The sequence below is a fragment of the Mytilus edulis genome, chromosome 14, assembly GCF_963676685.1.
Source record: "Mytilus edulis chromosome 14, xbMytEdul2.2, whole genome shotgun sequence".
NCBI lineage: Eukaryota > Metazoa > Mollusca > Bivalvia > Mytilida > Mytilidae > Mytilus > Mytilus edulis.
The window spans coordinates 15,355,125-15,375,713 of record NC_092357.1 but is presented as its reverse complement, the minus strand read 5'-3'; the positions used below and the strand labels follow the sequence as shown (position 1 = coordinate 15,375,713).

At 31.6% G+C, this 20,589-nt stretch overlaps 1 protein-coding gene across 1 annotated transcript; it reads left to right on the top strand.

Annotated features, from left to right (window-relative positions):
* Positions 1–3,009: 3,009 nt before the first annotated feature.
* LOC139503824 (peroxidase-like protein) lies at positions 3,010–19,389 on the top strand. The gene is made up of 10 exons (XM_071293756.1): positions 3,010–3,184; positions 6,083–6,125; positions 6,874–6,977; positions 10,437–10,535; positions 11,797–11,889; positions 12,772–13,273; positions 14,101–14,301; positions 16,506–16,672; positions 18,367–18,475; positions 19,155–19,389. The coding sequence occupies exons 1-10, from the start codon at positions 3,076–3,078 to the stop codon at positions 19,240–19,242; spliced, it is 1,515 nt and encodes a 504-aa protein (XP_071149857.1). The 5' UTR covers positions 3,010–3,075; the 3' UTR covers positions 19,243–19,389.
* Positions 19,390–20,589: the final 1,200 nt, after the last annotated feature.

Here is a 20,589-nt window from a genome sequence, read left to right as displayed (position 1 = left end):
TAGTACCATAGTGCTTTCTAAAGCCTGCTTGCTCTTTGCAGAGAACGTTAACATTATCTAAATAACAATTAAGCCTATTATTCAGCACACATGTGAATAATTTACCAAAACAGCTAAGAACCGTAATGCCCCTGTAATTATCAGGACTTGCAGGGTCTCCTTTACATTTATATATTGGTGCAATAATACCTTCAGACCAAGAGTCTGGTATACAACCAGATTCAAAAACAATATTAAACAAAGCAATAAAAACTGGTAATATTTTATCAGCAGAATGCTTCAAAAATTCATTAATAATCAAATCATTTCCACAGGCTTTATTATTTTTCAACCCTTTATTAGCCTGTCTCACCTCATTTCTGAAATAGCTCTATTTACTTCAGTATTTAAACTAGAAATATTATCAACATCAATATTTTCAAATGTATCATCATTTTCATCTTGAGTAGAGTTCAGTTTCTTAAAATGTTTATAAAAACAATCAAGAGACACTTTATTAATAGTATTCTGTTTAGTCTGAGAGCTACATGCTCTGTTCAGTAAGTTCCAGTATGATTTACAATCATTTTGTCTAAGATTTCTTAACTTCTTAATGAAATTCTTATTATACAATCTATATCAATTACATAAAACTTTTTTGTACTCGTTACTACAAATTGTTAAATTTATCTTGCTTTCAGCAGTTTTAACTCTCCATAACTTTTTGCTCTATGATACATTTTGCGTTTTTCAGCACATTCTCTATTGAACCATGGTTTCCTAACCTTCCTTTTTTTTAAAGAATTATAAACCTTTCTAATGACCTTTTTTTCCAATAACAAATCACATTTTGAGGCAGCTTGAAAAATTAAAGAATTACATTCATCAACTATTGAATTAAGAACAATATTATCTATCAGATCAGTATCTATTTCTTCAAGTTTAACAACAATTGAGTGAATAACAGCTTCGTCAATTAAATTCATGATATTTGTCATTCTCCCACTTACATTTAGTAACAGTAGAGGAATGGTTGATATCAACATTTATATTTCCAACATTAGGCATATCTTTACTCGACATTTCAATATAAATTGCATTATGCACATCACTAAGCATTGGATCATAAGGACGAATTTCAAAATCTAAAATATTTGTAAACAATTCAGGAGACATAATACAATAGTCAACAACAGTGGATTCTTTACAAGTAAGTGCCCCAAATTTTTTATCTTTGAATAATCTGCCATTTGCAATCAATAAATTTAAGACTTTGCATAACAATAATAATCTATTTCCATAATTATCTACAGATTTATCCAGACTAGAACGTTTAGTACAAATACCTAATGCATCTACGTCTACAAAGTCAAAATTCTGCTTAATCTCCTTGTCAAGTTGAACTTATTCACTAACATAGTGATTCATTTCAATAAAGTCATCTTTCTTTCCGGTATGCGCGTTCAAGTCGCAGACCTTACAGTTTTTGTCGACTGCATTAAAATTTCAGTTTCTATAACATCGAAAATGTCAATAGAGCTATATTCACTGCTCTCAGGTGGTATGTAGCATGCACCAAATAAAACAGGTTCATATAAATTATTATTAACAATAAACCACAATTCATTTTCACTAGACCATTCAAGAACTTCAATATTTGAATATAAAAACTCTTTAACAAAGACCACTATGCCACCAGATTTATGCTTTGCATCTTTTCTATTCAAAGGTGGTAATATTACAAAATTTAAGAACTCAACCTCGTCTAGGTTGTCAAGCTTTGACTCACAAAAACACAATATATTGAAATCTGCACATTTTTCTTCTAAATTTGGGAATTTTGCTTTCGAAATGATACCACACACATTTAGAGCATATATTTTAATTGATCTTGAATTAACTTCCTGATTTAAAAAACTTTGACTACATGACACATTTCGCTTTCCATACGAACCCTATAGGGTAGGTAAACCCAATTCTTCAAAGTCGAAGTTATCCACACCAATATTAAACAGATCATCGGCATTCTCCACTGTGAATTTTTCCCCATCTTTCATCATGCACTGAACTTTGCCATCCCTCGTGAAAGCTGTATTTACGTTATCTAATTTCTTAACATACTGCAGTAATTTCATTCTTAGCATAGTTAGATCTTCATCTATGTATACCTTATTCAAACTAATGTAATCTTTGAGTTTCGTTTTGTTTGTGAAAGTTTTAAATTTCAGGTCCCTCGTAACAAATAAGTATTGGACGCGGTTTCTTTTTTCGGGTCAACAACTCGATGGCATGCAACAATGGCCTCTTTCTTTACATCTACTTCAATGTTTTCACATAATTGTTTGAAAATAGTGAAGTTATCAGTTCCTTTTACTTCCTGTAATCCCGATATACGTATATTTTCTTTACGGCTATATTGGTTTAGTTTATCAATTTCATAACTATTTCTTAATTCTGACAACAGAACTGATCTTCTTTATACTACTGTCATGCGTATTACATTTACGGCCGGTAATAATAGGTTTACCACTTTTATTGCCGTTTGATCAGATTCATTTAAACCACTTACATTTTATGCAAAGGTTTTTAAATTTTCTATCAATCCCGTGACCGGATCACCATTTCCTTCTTCAATATTTGAACATGCATCTGTAAACACTGCGCACAAGTCATTAAAAGTTTTCATTTTGGCCTTCCTGTTTTTTGGCGGTTGGGGCATTTTGACACTTCAAGTCCACAGAAACCACTTTTGATGATTTTTTTCTCTCTGAAAAAAGTTTTCATTATAGTCTGTTAATATCCATGTCGTCCGATTTTGACAGAAAATGGGTTAGCATTAATCTGAAAATATCGATGTCGTCCGATTTTGACAGACAATTTTTTCACTCCATGCTCTCATTACCGGAAGTTTCAATGAGCCATTTTTGTGCTTGTCTTATCTATCATTTGAAATCATCTGAACCCTCCAAAAAATCAATACCGTTACCACAATTTCTAAAATTGTGTCGAATTGTACATGTTGTAGGTTCAGGGTTACCACGAGCAGCAAAGAGTGGTGGCAAATTACCAAACGCCCGTTTGGTTTCACAAGCAATAATGGACCAAAGATTAGGACCACCAATACAGAGTGATCGAACCAGATCTGCACAAGTAGTATCATATGGGCAATTTTTATCCCACGAAGTCATGGAAACGGAGATACCACGTAAGAATTTACAATAGATCTATAAGTGTCATCGTCATATTTTATCTCAAATGTTTAATGACAAGCCTCAATTGTGTTCTTTTTATTTCAAACGATCACATTTGTCACGGGTAATCATCTAGCCATCGATATCATTTTGCTATTATGTTTGAAGAGAGAAAAGCAGCTAGTGATACACCTAATCGCTTTTTCGTCCAATCCTGGAAAAACAGTTACTTAGACAACTTCCTGTTGAGGTCAAGTGGCAGAAAAATAGCTATAAGGTGTATAAATGTTTTAAAACACGAAATCAAAAATGTTTTAAAGATAATGACTAATTTCAAAAACACGAAAAAAGAAACTACCAGCTTGTTGAGATATATAACTGTTCCAGACCATATGAGTATTTGGACCGTACGCGTACGGTCCGGACCGTATACGTATACTCGTACGGTCCGACCATGAGTATACGCGTATGGTCCAGTATGAGCTGACCATACATGTTATTGGATAATATGGGTTACATCTATACAAACATTTATCACAATCTTTATTTTTAGTTTTACAAATTGTTATTATCACATAAGATGGATAAAATGAACTACCTAACAATTTAATTAGATATTTGTTTAATTGTATATCTGAATCCTATTTTGAAACTCTCGCCAAAGGTGACACTCGCTACCAAAAGTATATTTTTCATATTTACATTTTTTCAGTTCATGCATGTTCCTTTCGATTAGCATTTTTTTGAAAAGTTGCTAAATATTCTAAAGCAATTGTCCTCCCACATAATTTGCATTCAATTTCAGTGAGAATAATTGCCATAATTCAATTAGTGTATTATGTATTACTGATCTACATGCTAAATACTAGAGATTTACAGATTTAATTAGCGTGAATTTTTTAAATAGTTAAAATGAAAAGTTTTTATTTCAATTACAATTGATTTTTTTTCTATTTATTTGAGAGTTAAGTTATGTTGATCTGTTCCATGTATTTGTATCTAGTACAATTGATCAACTCCTTGATATTAGTCAGACCGTACGCGTACGGTCCGACCGTATGAGTATTTCGAAAAAGTACGCATACGGTCCAGACCGTACGCGTACGGTCCAAATACTCATACGGTCTGGAACATAACCATATAATTACATTAGATGTATGTTTCATTATAATATTTTATTCTGATTGGCTAACTGCACATCACGTGTTATTCCGTAAGCAGTTGCATTGCTCAATACAACTTTTCATTCATGATAACACGTGCTCCAACAATAAAGTGCACACGTGAATTAAATAATAGAAAATAAAAAATTCGTGTTTTCATAATCATAGCTAAAAAATGTAATTATAAGTATTGAATGTTTCTTTTTGTAACTTTATAGGGTTGTAAAAGCATTGACCGTGCGTACATTTTTAGAAAAATGTACTTCGGTCAGTGCTTTTACACCCCAATAAAGGAGTAGGTTCAGTAAGACCCCTTTTTGGCCCCAAAATGTAGCAGTTTTACAAAATTGTGAAATTGTAATCTTTTAGCTTTTTATTGGAAAGTAGAATGCTTCTGCTACATAAATAATTGCTTCTTTTGGCAATACAATGTACATATATCGGGTACTAGCATCATTTAGTCATGCTAAATTACTGAAATCTTCACAATTTTAGCATTTTAGTTGAATTTTAGACGGTTTCCGTCTCAAATGATAGTGGCCGCATTCGTGTTCATTCATAATATTGAAACGTAAGTTGTATTTGATGATAATACATAACATATATAAAGGTTGAGGATGAACACGGATGCGGCCACTTTCATTTTTGACAAAAACCATCTAAAAAGTGACGTTTTTTGGCATATTTAAGAGACTTTTCATATTTAAGCTTGAATCGGAGTGTTTTTAATGACTAAATCAGTTATACTCTTTCAGAAAAACTAATTAAATCAATTAAAATAGACACTTAAGTGTTTAAAAAGTGTCCAAAAACTTTTGTTACATGAACCTGAAATTTGAGGCCGAAATCGGCCCTTACCGGACCTACTCCTTTACAAAAAGAAGCATTCAATTCTTAAGTAAATGCGTTGAAATGGTGCTGACATGTTGTCATTAGTAAATAAAACTATTTACTTTGAATTTCCTTAGGTAAAATAAATTTTACATTTAAAGGATGATCGTTCCTCTATTTGATGAATTTTTGTCAGATATTCGTAACCCTCTGGTTCTATGAATGTAGAGCCATTTAAAATTTGCCCACTAACCCATACTTTTTTCCCCATAATTTAATTACATATAGTTTAAAATGTCATCTTTGAAAATCTTATAGAATCCTTAATTATTTTTTTGATTGTTTATGAAAGAAAAAAGGCACCAATATTAAGTGGATGAATAATCCAGAGAGAGTTATTTCACGCCAAATTTTCAATGGATTGTATCTCTAAAACAAGCACACGGACCCTTAATTTTTCGCTTTTTTAGTTTCTTTATTTATATATTATCAATTTATAGCAGTCTTTTAAAAAGCCTGTTATTTTCAAAAAGAGTAGCGAACATCCTTAAACCATTTTGAAAATTCCACTGATTTATCTGATATCAAAGATATTGGACGTTTTAATAAGCCTTTTTCTGTTTTGATGATCCCTTCCTTTATGGAGCACCCGAGATCTGCTCTTGTGGTTTTTGGTAGTGTTCGTGTTGCTCAGTCTAGTTTCCATGTTGTGATTTGTTGCCTGTTGTTTGTTTAGAAACTGGCTATGCTTGTTATGTATCTATTGGTATGACGTTTCTACGTATTTATACATAAGTGGCTTTCAAATGTTAAGATTTTAGCGTTGAATGTAAATCTAGAACATCGCTCCGGATGCATGAAATTCATAAATGCTCTGATGGAAGATTTCTATTAATATAAAACTTTTTATTTTCGAAGCATTTCCAGAAAATGACTGCTGTGAAAAACCACAAATGGATAAGTATGTTAAAATAGTATTTAATGCAGTTATAAAATGCTGTTTTTCACACGTTCTTATTATCTTTGCGTATGAAGTATTCATCTTTTTTTCTACAAACATGTCTCATGTACATATACTGATCTAGCTATGATGAAGTTCAGTTGATTTTGATGATATTGTTACAGCATCCTTCGTCCTTCCCAAAACAGAATTGTGTTATAGCTAAGAAAACAAATATTTAAAAAATTCAAATGATATAATAAGGACTAAAACGAAAAGGACGAAGAAAAACAATACCATAATGGTAAAGCATTAACAAACAAGAGACAAATAACATCCGTTAAACTACATAGACAATGAACGAATGAGCAACAAGAACCGACAGAAAGACCGGGGAGTGAAGCCATGAAGAAAAGATTGCAGCTCCTCCAACGAACTTAAACACAAATTTGAAGTTATTCACGTTTGGTCGTATAGCCTTTCATGTATTTATGTCTTACTAATTAGTGGTTTTCAAATAGTTATGTTTGAATGTTAAGGAAGATGATTAATAATTAAAAGCTATTCGTACGTAAGCAATTAATAATTAAAAGCTATTCGTACGTAAGCAATTAATAAAGTGCTCGTATTGCTTATAATCTAATGTTTTATATGGTTGATTATTCTGTATCTTTTACATACATTCAATTTTTAATATTACTTGATAATGGAAATCTGCTTTAAATTAAGATACCTTTAATAAGAACCAATAATATCTTGTATGTTTCAGTATTGATTTCTGCTTTCCTCTTGAAATTCCCAGTAATGATAATGTGTTACCACCTGGATGTCTAAATTTTGTAAGAGCCACACCAAGAATGGACGAAGATGGAGGTAAGAAAATCGATAAAAATGCCGTTGTTGATAGACGTTACACACGGTATTCGGTCTATTTTTCATTTGACCATTTCTATAGCTTTTGTCGAGTCAATTTTGAAAAAGATAATCTATTGTTAGTAGCGTCACGTCCAGAAGAAAATATTTCGTGCATGTTCTCGACAAATTCTGATTGAAAATGTTTCCTTCGTTACTACTGGCGTGTATTTATTTTGCATATACATTTGACATTTGTCCATTGGTAATTGAATAATTTGATATACCTGTTACAAATATGTATATTACACTTATAATTAAATTGATAGACAAGTAACAAAGCGTGAACTCAAAATCAAAGGATGCATTGTCGTTTATAATAACATTAACGGTACTAAATTTACTGCATTGGATACGCATTTAGACAATAAATGGCATCATTGATGTTCGAGGCCAAACTTTTTTAAAATCCAACATTTATAAACAAGAACCAAAAAATCTCATAAATAAAAAAGCTAAAGATTAAAGCAGAACACGGAGTCAGAGCTTTGCACAAGTGAGATAAAAACCTTAAGTTTAAATAATTTCCAAAAGTTTGCAACAGTAAATTTTAATAACATATGTGTACAATATCGGTATTTCCATACAAGAACAGAATTACTGGCCATTAGACTGGTGATACCCCCGGGGATAAACAGTACACCAGCAGAGGTATCGACAAAAAAAAACCTAATAGTATTAACGGTACAAACTATAGTATAATATTATAGTTTTATTCACCATTGATACAAATGGAAGAAACTTTAGTATACATGTAATTGTTTTGTCCATGTTGAAAGCTTTTACTGTAATTTAATTTTATTTTTACATCAAATTTGATTTTAGACACTCAAGTTTCAGTAACCTCTATACATGTACAGATTGTCAGTTGTGTGATTTTGACCCTTGTGTTTTAATTTGGTAAACACAACAAGTAGCAAATAGCAATTCAGATAGCGCTAAATACTGAGTCTTGATATACGTGTAAAATAAACGTATCTATATGGTATTAATTATTTTTAAATAGTGTTTTTTTTCTTAAAAAAATTCAGAGATAGAAATTTTGAATTTATGTACGTATGATGAGTGGATTATGTAACTTTCTACAAAGACACCTCATTTCACAATTATCGGCTTGAATGAATAGGATAGTGTAGACGTATTGATTTCTCTTTGAAATCAATACTCATCTTATTTCGTTAAACTAAATGACAGCTCTATAAAGGTTCTTATTAATGGGTGGTTTCTTTAATAGAAATGACTCATCCTTCCTCATCCGGTGAAGGTAATCTAATTTAAACATCACGCACAATATAAGAAATTAATAAAGTAGTTATTTGCGATTTTACTCTTTTTCATCTTTTTAATCTATATAGGTGGCATAATGAAAGGAATACAGTATTTTTGTTTTGCGTATTTCAATTTTGATAAGAACAAAGTTTTTTTTGAAAAATAAAAAAAACCCACCTATTTTTGACATTGAGTGGGTGTTTAAGATACGGCTCGGTTAAGTAATCATCACAATCAAATTTCTTTTTGATTTTCGCTTAGATAAGGTTGGGGGTAGCATTATAGACATTAATCAAATACATTTGTGTGTATTGTGAAAATACTTTTATTCTTGGGTACCAATTGTCGTGGTTAGAGTAAAAGCTATATGTTCGCGGGTTCTTAATGTCTTTGAATTTAGTTTTCTAAAGAAAGAAAAAATCGAGCGAAGAATTTGAAAAGATCTGTTGTTTTATATCGATTTGTAGGACATTGCAAAATAACATGAATAAAGTGTTCATTTTCACTTACTTGTTCGTCTTTCATTAAAGGACAACATCCATTCAATATTTGATAAACTAATTACTTTCGGATATAAGCTATGCCTACAAATTGTCTCAATTGAAGGATATTGCAAAGTAATCATTCTAAATGTTGTATGCGTGAAATCAGAAGGGATGACACTAATTAACTGGAGATCAACTGATAAAGGATCATCAAAGGTGTCATTTAGGTCATAGACATGTCACATAAAGAAAGCAGTTACATAAAAAAAAACTTCAAATGTACTTTGAATTGTAGAATTTATTTCTTTTGAAATTAAAAAGCAAGCCCAATTTGATTTTTTTCAGTGTTAGAATTATAAGGTGATCAAATGATCACTTCAATATATTATCCGGCATATCTTCACCCGAAATCTGACTCTCATCATTCAAACTATAATTTTTTAAAGAGTTAATGGTGCAACATCGGACAATGCAGGTTTCTTTAATGATTAAATTGGTAAAATTCTCTCTGAAGTTTTAAATAAAGATCATTATAGTGTTTTTGCTTATATTCGATGTACTTTAAAGATTAAATTAACATCGTATCCATGTAGTCAAACCTACATGGGGATATTTCCATCTATTTCTTGATTTTGACAACAGTTGTTATATTTCATTGGACACTTATATTATGTGGATAAGGCAATCCACAAAACCACGAAAATGTGTACCCCACAAATAAAAGTACTTTCACGACATTTAGTGACCTTAAGAATTTCAATATAAAAATAAGTAGATGTAATATGATTGCCAATGAGACAACATAACTATCCACCAAAGTAAGAATAAAGTGGATTTCAGTAATTATAGGCATGTCACCTTCAACAATGTGAAAAACTTATACCATATAGTCGGCCGTAAAAGGCCCTGACATGAAAAATATGAAATAATTCAATTGATAGAACTTACGGTCTAATTTATATATAAATAACAAAACAATTTACGAAAAAAAAAATATGACAGACATGAACCAACGACAACCACTGAACTACAGGATCCTGACTTGGGACATGCACATTAAGAATGCGACAGGGTTAATGTAGTTCATAAATGTTTCTCGTTTCTCGTTTGTCATATAAATAAGACAGTTGTTTTTCCTTTTTAAATGGTTTTACGCTAGTAATTTTTGGGGCCCTTTTATAGATTGCTGTTCGGTCTGAGCCAAGGCTCCGTGTTGAAGGCCGTACTTTGACCTATAATGGTTTACTTTTTACTAGTTGTGACTTGGATAGAGAGTTGTCTCATTGGCACTCATACTACATCTTTTATACCTATTTACACATTTTTGTGAGAGCTCAACCCTCCAACTTACCCCGGACGGTGTTGTTATAACACAACATAAGAACAAACAATAAAAATAAGTTGAAAAGGGCTTAACTTATCAGTTGGAAACTTTGACTCCGTCAGTAAAGACTTAATAGTATGATAGCATGAATAGGTTCACATTATAATCCACTAATAAAGCAAATCAAGATATTTTCACTTATGAAAAGAAATATAGGTTTCAAGAGAACATGTAGAAAGCAATATCATGCTTGACTGATATTTACCTTTCTTTCACTGTTTTTGGAGTTCCAATAGGAAATTCAACATAATCCTTTTTTTATGCATTTTAATAATATTGTAGTAAGACAACAGATAAACCTTGCAACACCCTTCGTAGATGCCAGCACTGTATATGGAAGTACTCAAGAGATGAACAAAATTCTCCGTGTTCCTTATAGCTGTGAGTGTTTAATTGTAAATATTTACAGCAGTGACGACATAAAAAGTTATCAATCAGTTCTTTGCTAATCAAATTTGAATATCATTTCAAATACAGTACTAAGTATTATTTCCTAGCATAGACATGATAGATGGCCTCAGTCAATAATAACACACATTTTGAGTTTTATGATCTTCAAAAAGATGGTTGAAAGATTTCAAAGGGACATTAGAACTAATAAAGAGATGACAAACGCACAACGCTTTGGCAAAAAAAACCCCAAAAAACAACAACAAACGAAAATCGACGAAAGGACAAACAACACTACAAAATACAACATATAAAACTAAAGACTTAGCCACACGAATCCTACAAAAACGGTTGATCTAAGGTGGTCAGGAAAGATTAGAAGATTTTATTTTAATTCACATATGGCATAAGTTGTATTGATCATGCAAGAACAAATTTGGAGATAAGTCTCGCTCAGTGATTAGAATAACTAGAACATGTCCGTCGTCATCTATGAAAAAAGATATTTCTGGCGTACTAAATTATAATCCTGGTACCTTTGATAACTAATTACTAAATTATTAGCATGCTATATCTGCTGACGTTTTGAGACTCCACTAGCTAAAACAACCAGTCTATTTGTTTTTTTGCTCACAACGGGGACATTAAGTGTAACCTTTGAAAGTTCTTCCATCTTTCTGTCCGTCCGTCCATCCGTTCGTCCATCCTATTTTCGTTTCCGCACTCTAAATTAAGTGTGCCTCATAATCATTCAAATTCTATGAAACTCTTTCACAATGCTCAGAACGACAACACGTAGACAGAGTTCGGATTTGGGTTGTGAGTCATTTACCGTTCTAGAGTTATTGCCCTTTTTAATTTGGAAAATCTTTGCAAAGCTTGAGACTGAACATTCGTATCCTCAGACACATTTTTCTGTTATTTGATGAATATTTGTATTGTTGAGGCATGTGTATGCTCTGCTGGAGACAGGTTCTTTTGGAGTCTCTCAGTTTTTTACCCTGACTTTTACTTTATAAATTAATGAATGCATTAATATGAACATTTGTTAACTATAAATGCCTCTTATTTGATATCCACAATGAATTTGGGGGTATTTCGGTTATCCTAACCAATGTTCAATTAATCAATTTCAATTTCAACTAAATTTATTTGAAATGAACTATTTACAGATGTATCTGAATGTATTTAATTTTTTATAAGAGACACATGATCTCTTTATTTGAATCTCTTTACTCATTATTTATTTCAGATTTACTGAAAACCGACAACAACCTTTTACCAACACCACCTGGAGTAAATACTTGTTTTGATCCGGTTATACCAAACAGATGTCCAGTTGCAGGTACCGATTACAGTGTTGAAATTTAAAATGTTATAGCATATATATAGACTGTGGTTTATGATGAATTTATTTGAATATATGAATTCAACCCGCAAGATACCCATACGTCTTTTAAAACATAGAAACTCGTCATTAGTTGTCTTTAGTTATATTGTGATGGTTTCATTTGCATGGAAATTTGGCATACTTTTGATAATATAAATTAAAATAACAAAAATACGTAACTCCAAGGCAAAACAAAAAGGTCAAATCCATCTAACGAACGGAAAACAATTGTCATATTCCTGACTTAGTACAGACGTTTCATTATTTAGAAAATGGCGGATAAAACCTGGTTTTATACCTAGCTGAACCTCTTACTTGTAAGACAGACGCATAAAAAAATGCATTATATTGACAATAATGTGTGAGCAGAAATAATAAGTAAAAATGTAAAAAATGGGGTACATCAGTCAACATTGTATTAATTGTCACCATTCTAGACTCAAGGTGATTTGATTGCTTTCTCTTTCACGTATAATTATATCTTTACCTAACACAACATTTATCCACGACATCTTAGACATGTCTAATTCAACCATTAGCTTTTAAGATCATTTATGCTTAAAAGTAAGATAATTGTTGTGAATTACTTGGTCTTGAGAGATTTTAAGTTTTTAAAAAGATATCTGCTAGCTTAATGTAACCAGCATGTAAAAGTTATTCAATTATGTATACCAACATCTAGTTTCAGAAAGTGTCATCTTCTATCTTTTTGTCGAAAAAAGATTGATATCATAGTAATTATCTCTCACCTGTTACATTAGTTTCGTAAATCTTTGTATATATGCATTCAACTATTACTATAAATTTCTAAAAGATAAGTCAACAACTTCATTTTAGGTGACAGACGAGTATCAGAGTCACCAATGCTTAGTGTTCAGCATTCAGTTTGGCTTAGGGAACATAACCGTATTGCTACAGAACTGCACGTACTGAATCCACATTGGAATCAAGAAACTGTTTTCCAAGAAGCCCGAAAAATAATTATAGCTATGCTTCAACAGATCACTTATAACGACTTTCTACCTACAATTCTTGGTCAGACGACAATGGAGAGATTTAAATTATTCTCGCGAGATGTTAACGAGGGTGTATTTGATGATTCATATGACCCGAAGGTCAATCCACAAATACTTGATTCGGTCAACGTTGCAGCACATCGCTATGGTCACTCACAACTTACAAACAACCAGAACTTTGTGGACGAAGGTTGCAACACAGTCACTATCAATTATTTAAAAGACACGTTTGAAAGTCCGCGACTTGTTCAACAAAACAATGGTGCAAATATTCAATTTCTAGCAAGACATTTAGCTTGTTCAGCCAGTAACAAGCTTGACAAGTAAGTGTAAATAGAAATAAGAAGATGTGGTATGAGTGCCAATGAGACAACTCTCATCCAGGACACAACGTGTAAAAAGTGATCAACTATAGGTCAATATAGGATTAAAAAAGTGCGAAAATGGATTTCCACTTACGTTTTTGACCTTAGGAACTACAAATGCAAAATGGTAACGCTGTGTAAAAAATGCATTTTAGAGTGGTCAGATCCAAGCATTCGTTTGAACAACAAAACCGAATGTTATATTAAAAAAAACCAATATGTTTCAGTGTTTTGTTGTATTGTTGACCTTTTGTTTGTTATATTTAAAAAAAAATCCCAATAATAAAGTTGTCCTATACTAGACATTCAAAATGTCTGAAGGGTGTCGGTGTACAATTTCAAGTGTTCAGTATATTAATTTACGACACATGTTGATAAAATAACCAATATGTATGCTAGAGACGTTAATTTAGTTGAAAACAGCTGATGTAAACCCCTCGAGAAATAAAAAATATAAACATTCTCAAAACACATTAGTTTTAGTAGTTATTTGGTGCCAGTATGAATCGTTGTTCTTATATGACGTTCTTCTGTCTCATTCAAAGAAAACATGGGCTCAACATGATTGAACGCCGGAGATCAAAATGGACATTTGTGTTAGTGCTGTAAGCTAGGAAATTGAATATAGTCTTTCGAAAAGCAAGTTTACATGTTTCTGTTCGGTGATTTTTTTTTATCGTGGAACTGTTAATTTTTTATATTGTTTGGCTTCATCAAATCAAAATGGCTGCCTTTCGAATGTGTATTATGGGTCATCTTCAGTGGATAATAGTTTTCCATTACAGCTTCATTGCCGATGGGATGCGTAACTTTTTATTCCGTTTACCAGAAGCACCGGGATCTGATATTGTCGCTAGGAACATACAGAGAGGAAGGGAACAAGGAGTATCGGGATACAACACATGGCGGGAAATATGTGGCCTCGAACCTATCAAATCATTCAACAAATTTGGAAAGTTTGGGAATGCACTTAAGGAATTATACAAGTAAGCATGAACTGAAGATGATGTCCATCATAATCTTTTTGTTACGTATTTTATGTTTTATAATATTTCTCGTTTGTTTTTGTGTTGTAAATCGTCTTATAGCCTTGTAACCTATTTTTGTTTATCTAATTTCAGTCAATATATTGACATAAACTGTTTTGTAAATTCATAACTTGAATTTCGGTTGTTTTACTGCTATATGACGAAAAAAGCATAACCAAAATTTAGACAACCACACTGTTCATAATGGGAGGCTAATGTAGTTTACCAACAATTCATTTTAGTCATGAAATAGTCAAATCAATGGTGAATGGGAGATAACTCATGATATTTAAAACATTAAAGAAATAGGACATTCGTCAGTTTAAAAATATTAAAACTCTCGAATGGGAAAGCAAAAAAGGAAGTATTTTTCTATTATATATTTCGACAATCCAAACAAAACATGACAATCCGGACTTCAGAAATTTTCTGTCGCTGGTAACAAAAAAAAACCGGAAAGCATTATCTATAAAGGCTATTTATTACCCTGTGAATTTTTGTATGTGATCGGCTTAAAAAGTATGTAGTATAAGTGTATACGAGAATTAGGCCGTTTTCACACCAAACTCCGTGTACAGTAAACTTGTTTATAATTAGTTTAATGGACTGGACATTGGTTTCACATTAAATTTGTTCACATTTATACACCTTGTTTCATTACCTGTACATAAGATTTGTTCACATTTGTAAACTCTATGTCATTTAAATGTTCATTACGTAGAATCGAATGAAACGTTTTCGGACAACTTTTCTAGCAGTAAGGGAACGACCATTAGACTCTAAATAGGGGGATAGAAATATTCCGAACCCCAGTTGGATAAAGAAAACCATTCTGGTTCAACAGATTATAAAAAATATTCTGAATCCAGAGTTTCCCCATACATTATAGTGTTAAATGTTTAAGAAAAAAAATTGATTACAAGCATCGAAAAAAACCCGGAATAAAACGTTTGCGCGGAAAAAATTCTGACTCAGATAAATAAACAAAATATCCCCCCCTTTTTTTTTAAGTTAAGTGGTTGCTTTTTTATGAAAGCCATTTTGATGATTTACAGTAGTTTAAAGATACTAAAGATGTCTTGATTAAGCATTAGAAAACGTAGGCTGCAACAGCGTGCTTACAGACGAAGAAGAAGGATTGATATATTAGGGATCACTATATTTCTATCTTTTCTGTTTATTCAAATGGTATTTCTTTTTCAAGAAGTATTTGGCAAAGGGAGGGGGGTAATGTTTTTTTTTTTTTTTACTTTTTAATTGTAATTTCACGGATCCGAGATACTAGACAAACAATACATTTACCTCACACTTTTTAAGTAATGCATTTATGAGTAAATCGTTGTTTGAGTAAAGACCAGTGGCAAATATTTCTGTGTAAGTCAAGTCGATTCGGAAAGACCTTAATTTTTAAATGAATTATGTGTTCGGCAATGATGCTCCTTTGAGTCTTGATAAGGGCTTAATAAAGCTACGTTAAATTTTATTTATAAACAAAACAAATAAATATATCAAGTTTAGCCATTTCTGTAAAGAACTAATGTTTTAAATGCCTAGTTGTGTGTACACTTAATCTACACAAGGCCTACATCGAGTATCGACTGCATGTAGACAAAACATGATTTACACTACATGTAAACATTGAGTTTTATCAATGGGAACGTAATTTTGTTTAGTTTGCGTGTGAGTTACACTTACACAACACCGAGTTTAGGTCAATGTGAACACGGCCTTAAATTCAACACATTGATTTACATTATTGTATATGTTTAAAGAAAAAGAGAACCGTTATAAAAAAAAAATGACGGAGATGATACACTTACATATTGCACAGTTATTTATTATGATACACTAAATTAAATAAACATTTTTTGGCGAAATTTTCTTCAAGCTGTTGCACAACGTTTATTACACAAATAGCATATGTGTCATCAAACGGCTCAAACCTACAAATTTCTGTCATATTCCTGAATGGGTTAGGCATTTTTTTTTTAGAAAATGGTGGATTAACCCTGGTTTCATAGCTAGCAAAATCTCTCACTTTTATGAAAGTTGAATCAAATCCCATGATATTGACAACTATTCTACAATATGAACATTATCTTGATTTTATTTCGTATGATTGCAAACAGATTTTCTGTAGTATAATATTTATTTGTTTTCAGTGAACCCGATGACGTAGATTTATTTATTGGGGCTATGCTAGAAAAAGATGCAGGTTTCAATGTTGGACCTACGTTTCAGTGTTTGTTAGGAATGCAATATCAACGAATCAAACGTGGTGACAGGTTCTGGTACGAACGGCCATGCGAGATATTTTCCTTTACGGAAGGTAAACGCTATGACTTTTCTTAATGATTTCCTAAATTTAATATATTTTAATAGCCTGTAAATGCACACGCCGGGAAATTAATTTTTATTAATTTATTCATACAAAGTCATACTATTCGATATATATATGTATCCGGCTTATAATGGAATTGTAATGGGCGAAATGGTTTTATTTGAGAAATCGCCCCTTTATCTTACAAATCTCTCGTCATCTAAAGAGCAATTGCACATTGTCATATCCAATTACAAAGTTATATATATATATATATCCCATATAAGGTCAATGTCAGAAAAAGATCAACTTTTTTGTATGAGACCGAGAAACTGGGGAAGGGCGAGATTATACCGAGCCATTCCCAAGTTTTGTGCTGAATACAACAAAGTTTATATTTTTCTGACATTGACCTAATATTGTTTTTATACTGCAACTCAAATAAATAAATTGATAGCTATTTAGATTGTAACACAAATTTCAAACTTATTTTCATCCCTTAATGAACCTCTGATTGTGGAAAAAGTGTTCCATGATAAAATTGACATTGCACAAAATATAGCTATGTTACTATATGTAAGAAATAAACACAACTAGTTGCAATATAAATATATATGTATGTATTATTGGTTTAACATGTATAATACGTAAGTAAACTATAAATCATATATCTTCGCCAAGCGTCTATTGCATTAAATCCTATTTTATTGTTTTGTTTTTTGATTGATCTATATAGTTTTGAAATATTGCGTCGTTCAATGATAAAACTGCAAATTGTTAGACATTTAGCAATTGTAATTTGGAAAAATATTAATCTTAGAAGTTTTGTTAGAAGACACATTTAACTGAAATTAATGCAACACACCTACGTTTTCTGTGAAGCAAGTGCCATATCATTTTTCACTTTAACAATCCATAAAATCTATGACATATTGTAGATGTCGCAAACCGTACCAGCTACTTGTTTCTCAAAAGTAAAATCACAAAAATATTGAACTCCGAGGAAAATTCAAAACGGAAAATCCCTAATCAAATAGCAAAATTAAATGATAAAACACATCAAACGAATGGATAACAACTGTCATATTCCTGACTTGGTACAGGCATTTTCAAACGTAGAAAATGGTGGATTGAACCTGGTTTTATAGCGCTAAACCTCTCACTTGTATGACAGTCGCATCAAATTCAATTATATTTTAAACGATGCGTGAGCAAAACAGACATTATATGTAAAATTGTTAAATAGGGGTACAGCAATCATCACTGTGTCACAATCTCAATTAGAACAAAAACCAACAAATATTCAAAATCAAAACCAATAGAATAATATTCAATGTTGTGCATTTTTAAACATCTAATATTTGTATCAGTAATTAGCGTCATCTTTTATGCTTGTTAAAAGCATTGCGTTAACAGATTTGGTAAGTCTTCATTGATGTTCATCCGAGGAATAATGACATTCTTCATTCATTTTGCTCACAGTTTTGATTATGAAAAAGTCGATATCGTTGTAAGTAACTGTAAATATTATTAAGTATTTAAAAAAAAAAAAAAAAAATCTTTTGTTGAGTGGTCGATGTTAGGTGTGGTCTGTTCTACTATCGAATATATATGATACCTGTTATCCTTTTTTTAAACAGTCAGCACAAATATTATCTAACTTACTCGTGTAAATTATAATTGTACAACATATTTATTTTCAGCGCAACTTAAATCTTTAAAGGAAAACACACGCATATCAAAAATATTTTGTCGTAACCTTGGTATTCATAAAATACAAAAGAATATGTTCCTCCTCCCAAACAGAATAGGGTAAGCAAATATCGTAGTCCTCAGAGTTATCTTAAGCATTCAGAAATAACCCAACATTTACATGAAGTTTGGTGAATATTCATACGATACAAATATCAAATATATAAAATGACTTATCCAATTTGATATTTTACAATTACTTTAAATAATACAAAACAAGGGTAAATTCGTGTATTTGAATATAATAAGAACAAAAAAGATTCATATATACAAGCCATCTGCTTAATTGCTGCAACAACTAAGGTACAGAATTAAGACCAATAAAGAATTATTGCATTTTTTTTTCTTAAAAAGTATACCATAAAGGAACACTTTTCTCGGGATGGTTTTTTATTGGTGTACCAGGAGAGAAATTATCAACAAAAATACCGAACTCAACAGTTAATAACAAAATCAAGTTTATAAAACCTGACAAAACCAAATACTCGACTATTTCAACCAACGAAATAATGGAAAAAAGACATCACGTAACTGATTTGGTACAGACATTTTCTATTTCATACAAAAAAATATGTTCAACATTTAAAAAGAGAAAAGATACAAAATTAGGTCCTTCATTTAATCACAGAAACACTAATACGCAATATTTGTTAAACATTCTGTCCTTTCACATATTTGTGCAGCTATTTGTTTAGTATATGAAGTTTTAAAATATTTAATATTTTGTTGTCTTTTTTAGGAACAATAGAATCCTTTGTGACGAAATACCAGATATTGACCTTTCCCTTTGGCGCTCTGCAGATGTAGATATTCATGGAAATCGTTAACCTTTTATAATTAGATAATTGATAAATAGAATTTGCATATGTATTACATTACTCAAAAATTTATTTAATATCATTACATACGTTTAGGAACTTGCCGAGTTGAAACTTTTATACAACATTAATCAATAATATTTGTTTATTTGCTACTAGCCTAATAAATATTAACATTAATTTTATTTCAATACGCATTTTAATTTAAATATATGATCTTTTCTTAAACTTATCAGTAAAGAACAGCAAAGGAATTATACACAAAAAGCAAAGGAATAGCGCTTTTATTGCTGTTCTTTATCTCAAAGTCTAAATTAGACCTTCAACACGGAACAAAAAAAAACCTTTCACTTCACTGCAAATTTGAGACGGCCCCAGCACCAGTTTAAATAATTTGTAAACAAAAACGAAATGAGACCATTCAGGTTGCAGTGTTATTAGGTGCATCATATGAAATCACGTATACCAACCTGAATAAACACTTAAACTGACATATACAAATACTCATTTAGAAGGATTATTGTTACGTAAATAACATGTGTGTACTAAAGACGATATATTGCTTATATTGCTCCAGCTAATTTCAAACTGTTTTAGTAGCTCTCGAATATTGACAGCTACTCCCACCAGCATCATTTATCAATTAATGTCATAGAAAAACAAAGGATATTGGGTATTCATCCGTGACACAAAATCAGAACATGAACAGCAAAAACAACACAAAACGAAAAGAAACTGTACTGTTATTACTGTTCTTCATCTCAAACTCTCAATTCACTACAAGTTTAGGACAGCCACTATCAACAGCTTGAGCGGACTTTTTTTTGCAAAAGTAATTCAGAAAAAACTTTTTGGGGATACCATATTTGTCTCCAAAAACAGGTTGTGTAAATACCATCCTCATAGTATATCGTTTACGTTTGCCTTTTTGCCATTTCTTGGTTTTGATACCTTTACTTATTTCTCTTTTAACTATTGACACGTTCAAAAACGAACAACCAATGGACAGAAGTGCAGTTATCAACCATGCGATCGAACTTGGTGATCGATCAAAAATGTCTGAAATATGGTTAGATTAGAGATTGACAAAATGGTATAAATGGTTTATACGAACGACATTGCCCAAGAGTTGATACTAGTTTGACAAAGACATATCGGTTGTTTATGTGTTACACATTTGTTTTTCGTTCATTTTTTGTACATTAATTAGGCCGTTAGTTTTCTCGTTTGGATTGTTTTACATTTGTCATTTCGGTTCCCTTTCTAGCCGACTGTGCGGTATGGACTTTGCTCATTGTTGAAAGCTGTACGGGGACCTATAGTTGTTAAGTTCTCTGTTATTTTTGGTCTCTTGTA

Bases quoted from the DNA above. Each gene is read 5' to 3' on its own strand.
- LOC139503824 (XM_071293756.1), top strand. From the start codon at position 3,076: ATGGACCAAAGATTAGGACCACCAATACAGAGTGATCGAACCAGATCT. The intron at 13,274-14,100 runs GTAAGTGTAAAT...TTTCCATTACAG, and splicing joins GCCAGTAACAAGCTTGACAA to CTTCATTGCCGATGGGATGC. The intron at 16,673-18,366 runs GTAAACGCTATG...ATTTATTTTCAG, and splicing joins GATATTTTCCTTTACGGAAG to CGCAACTTAAATCTTTAAAG.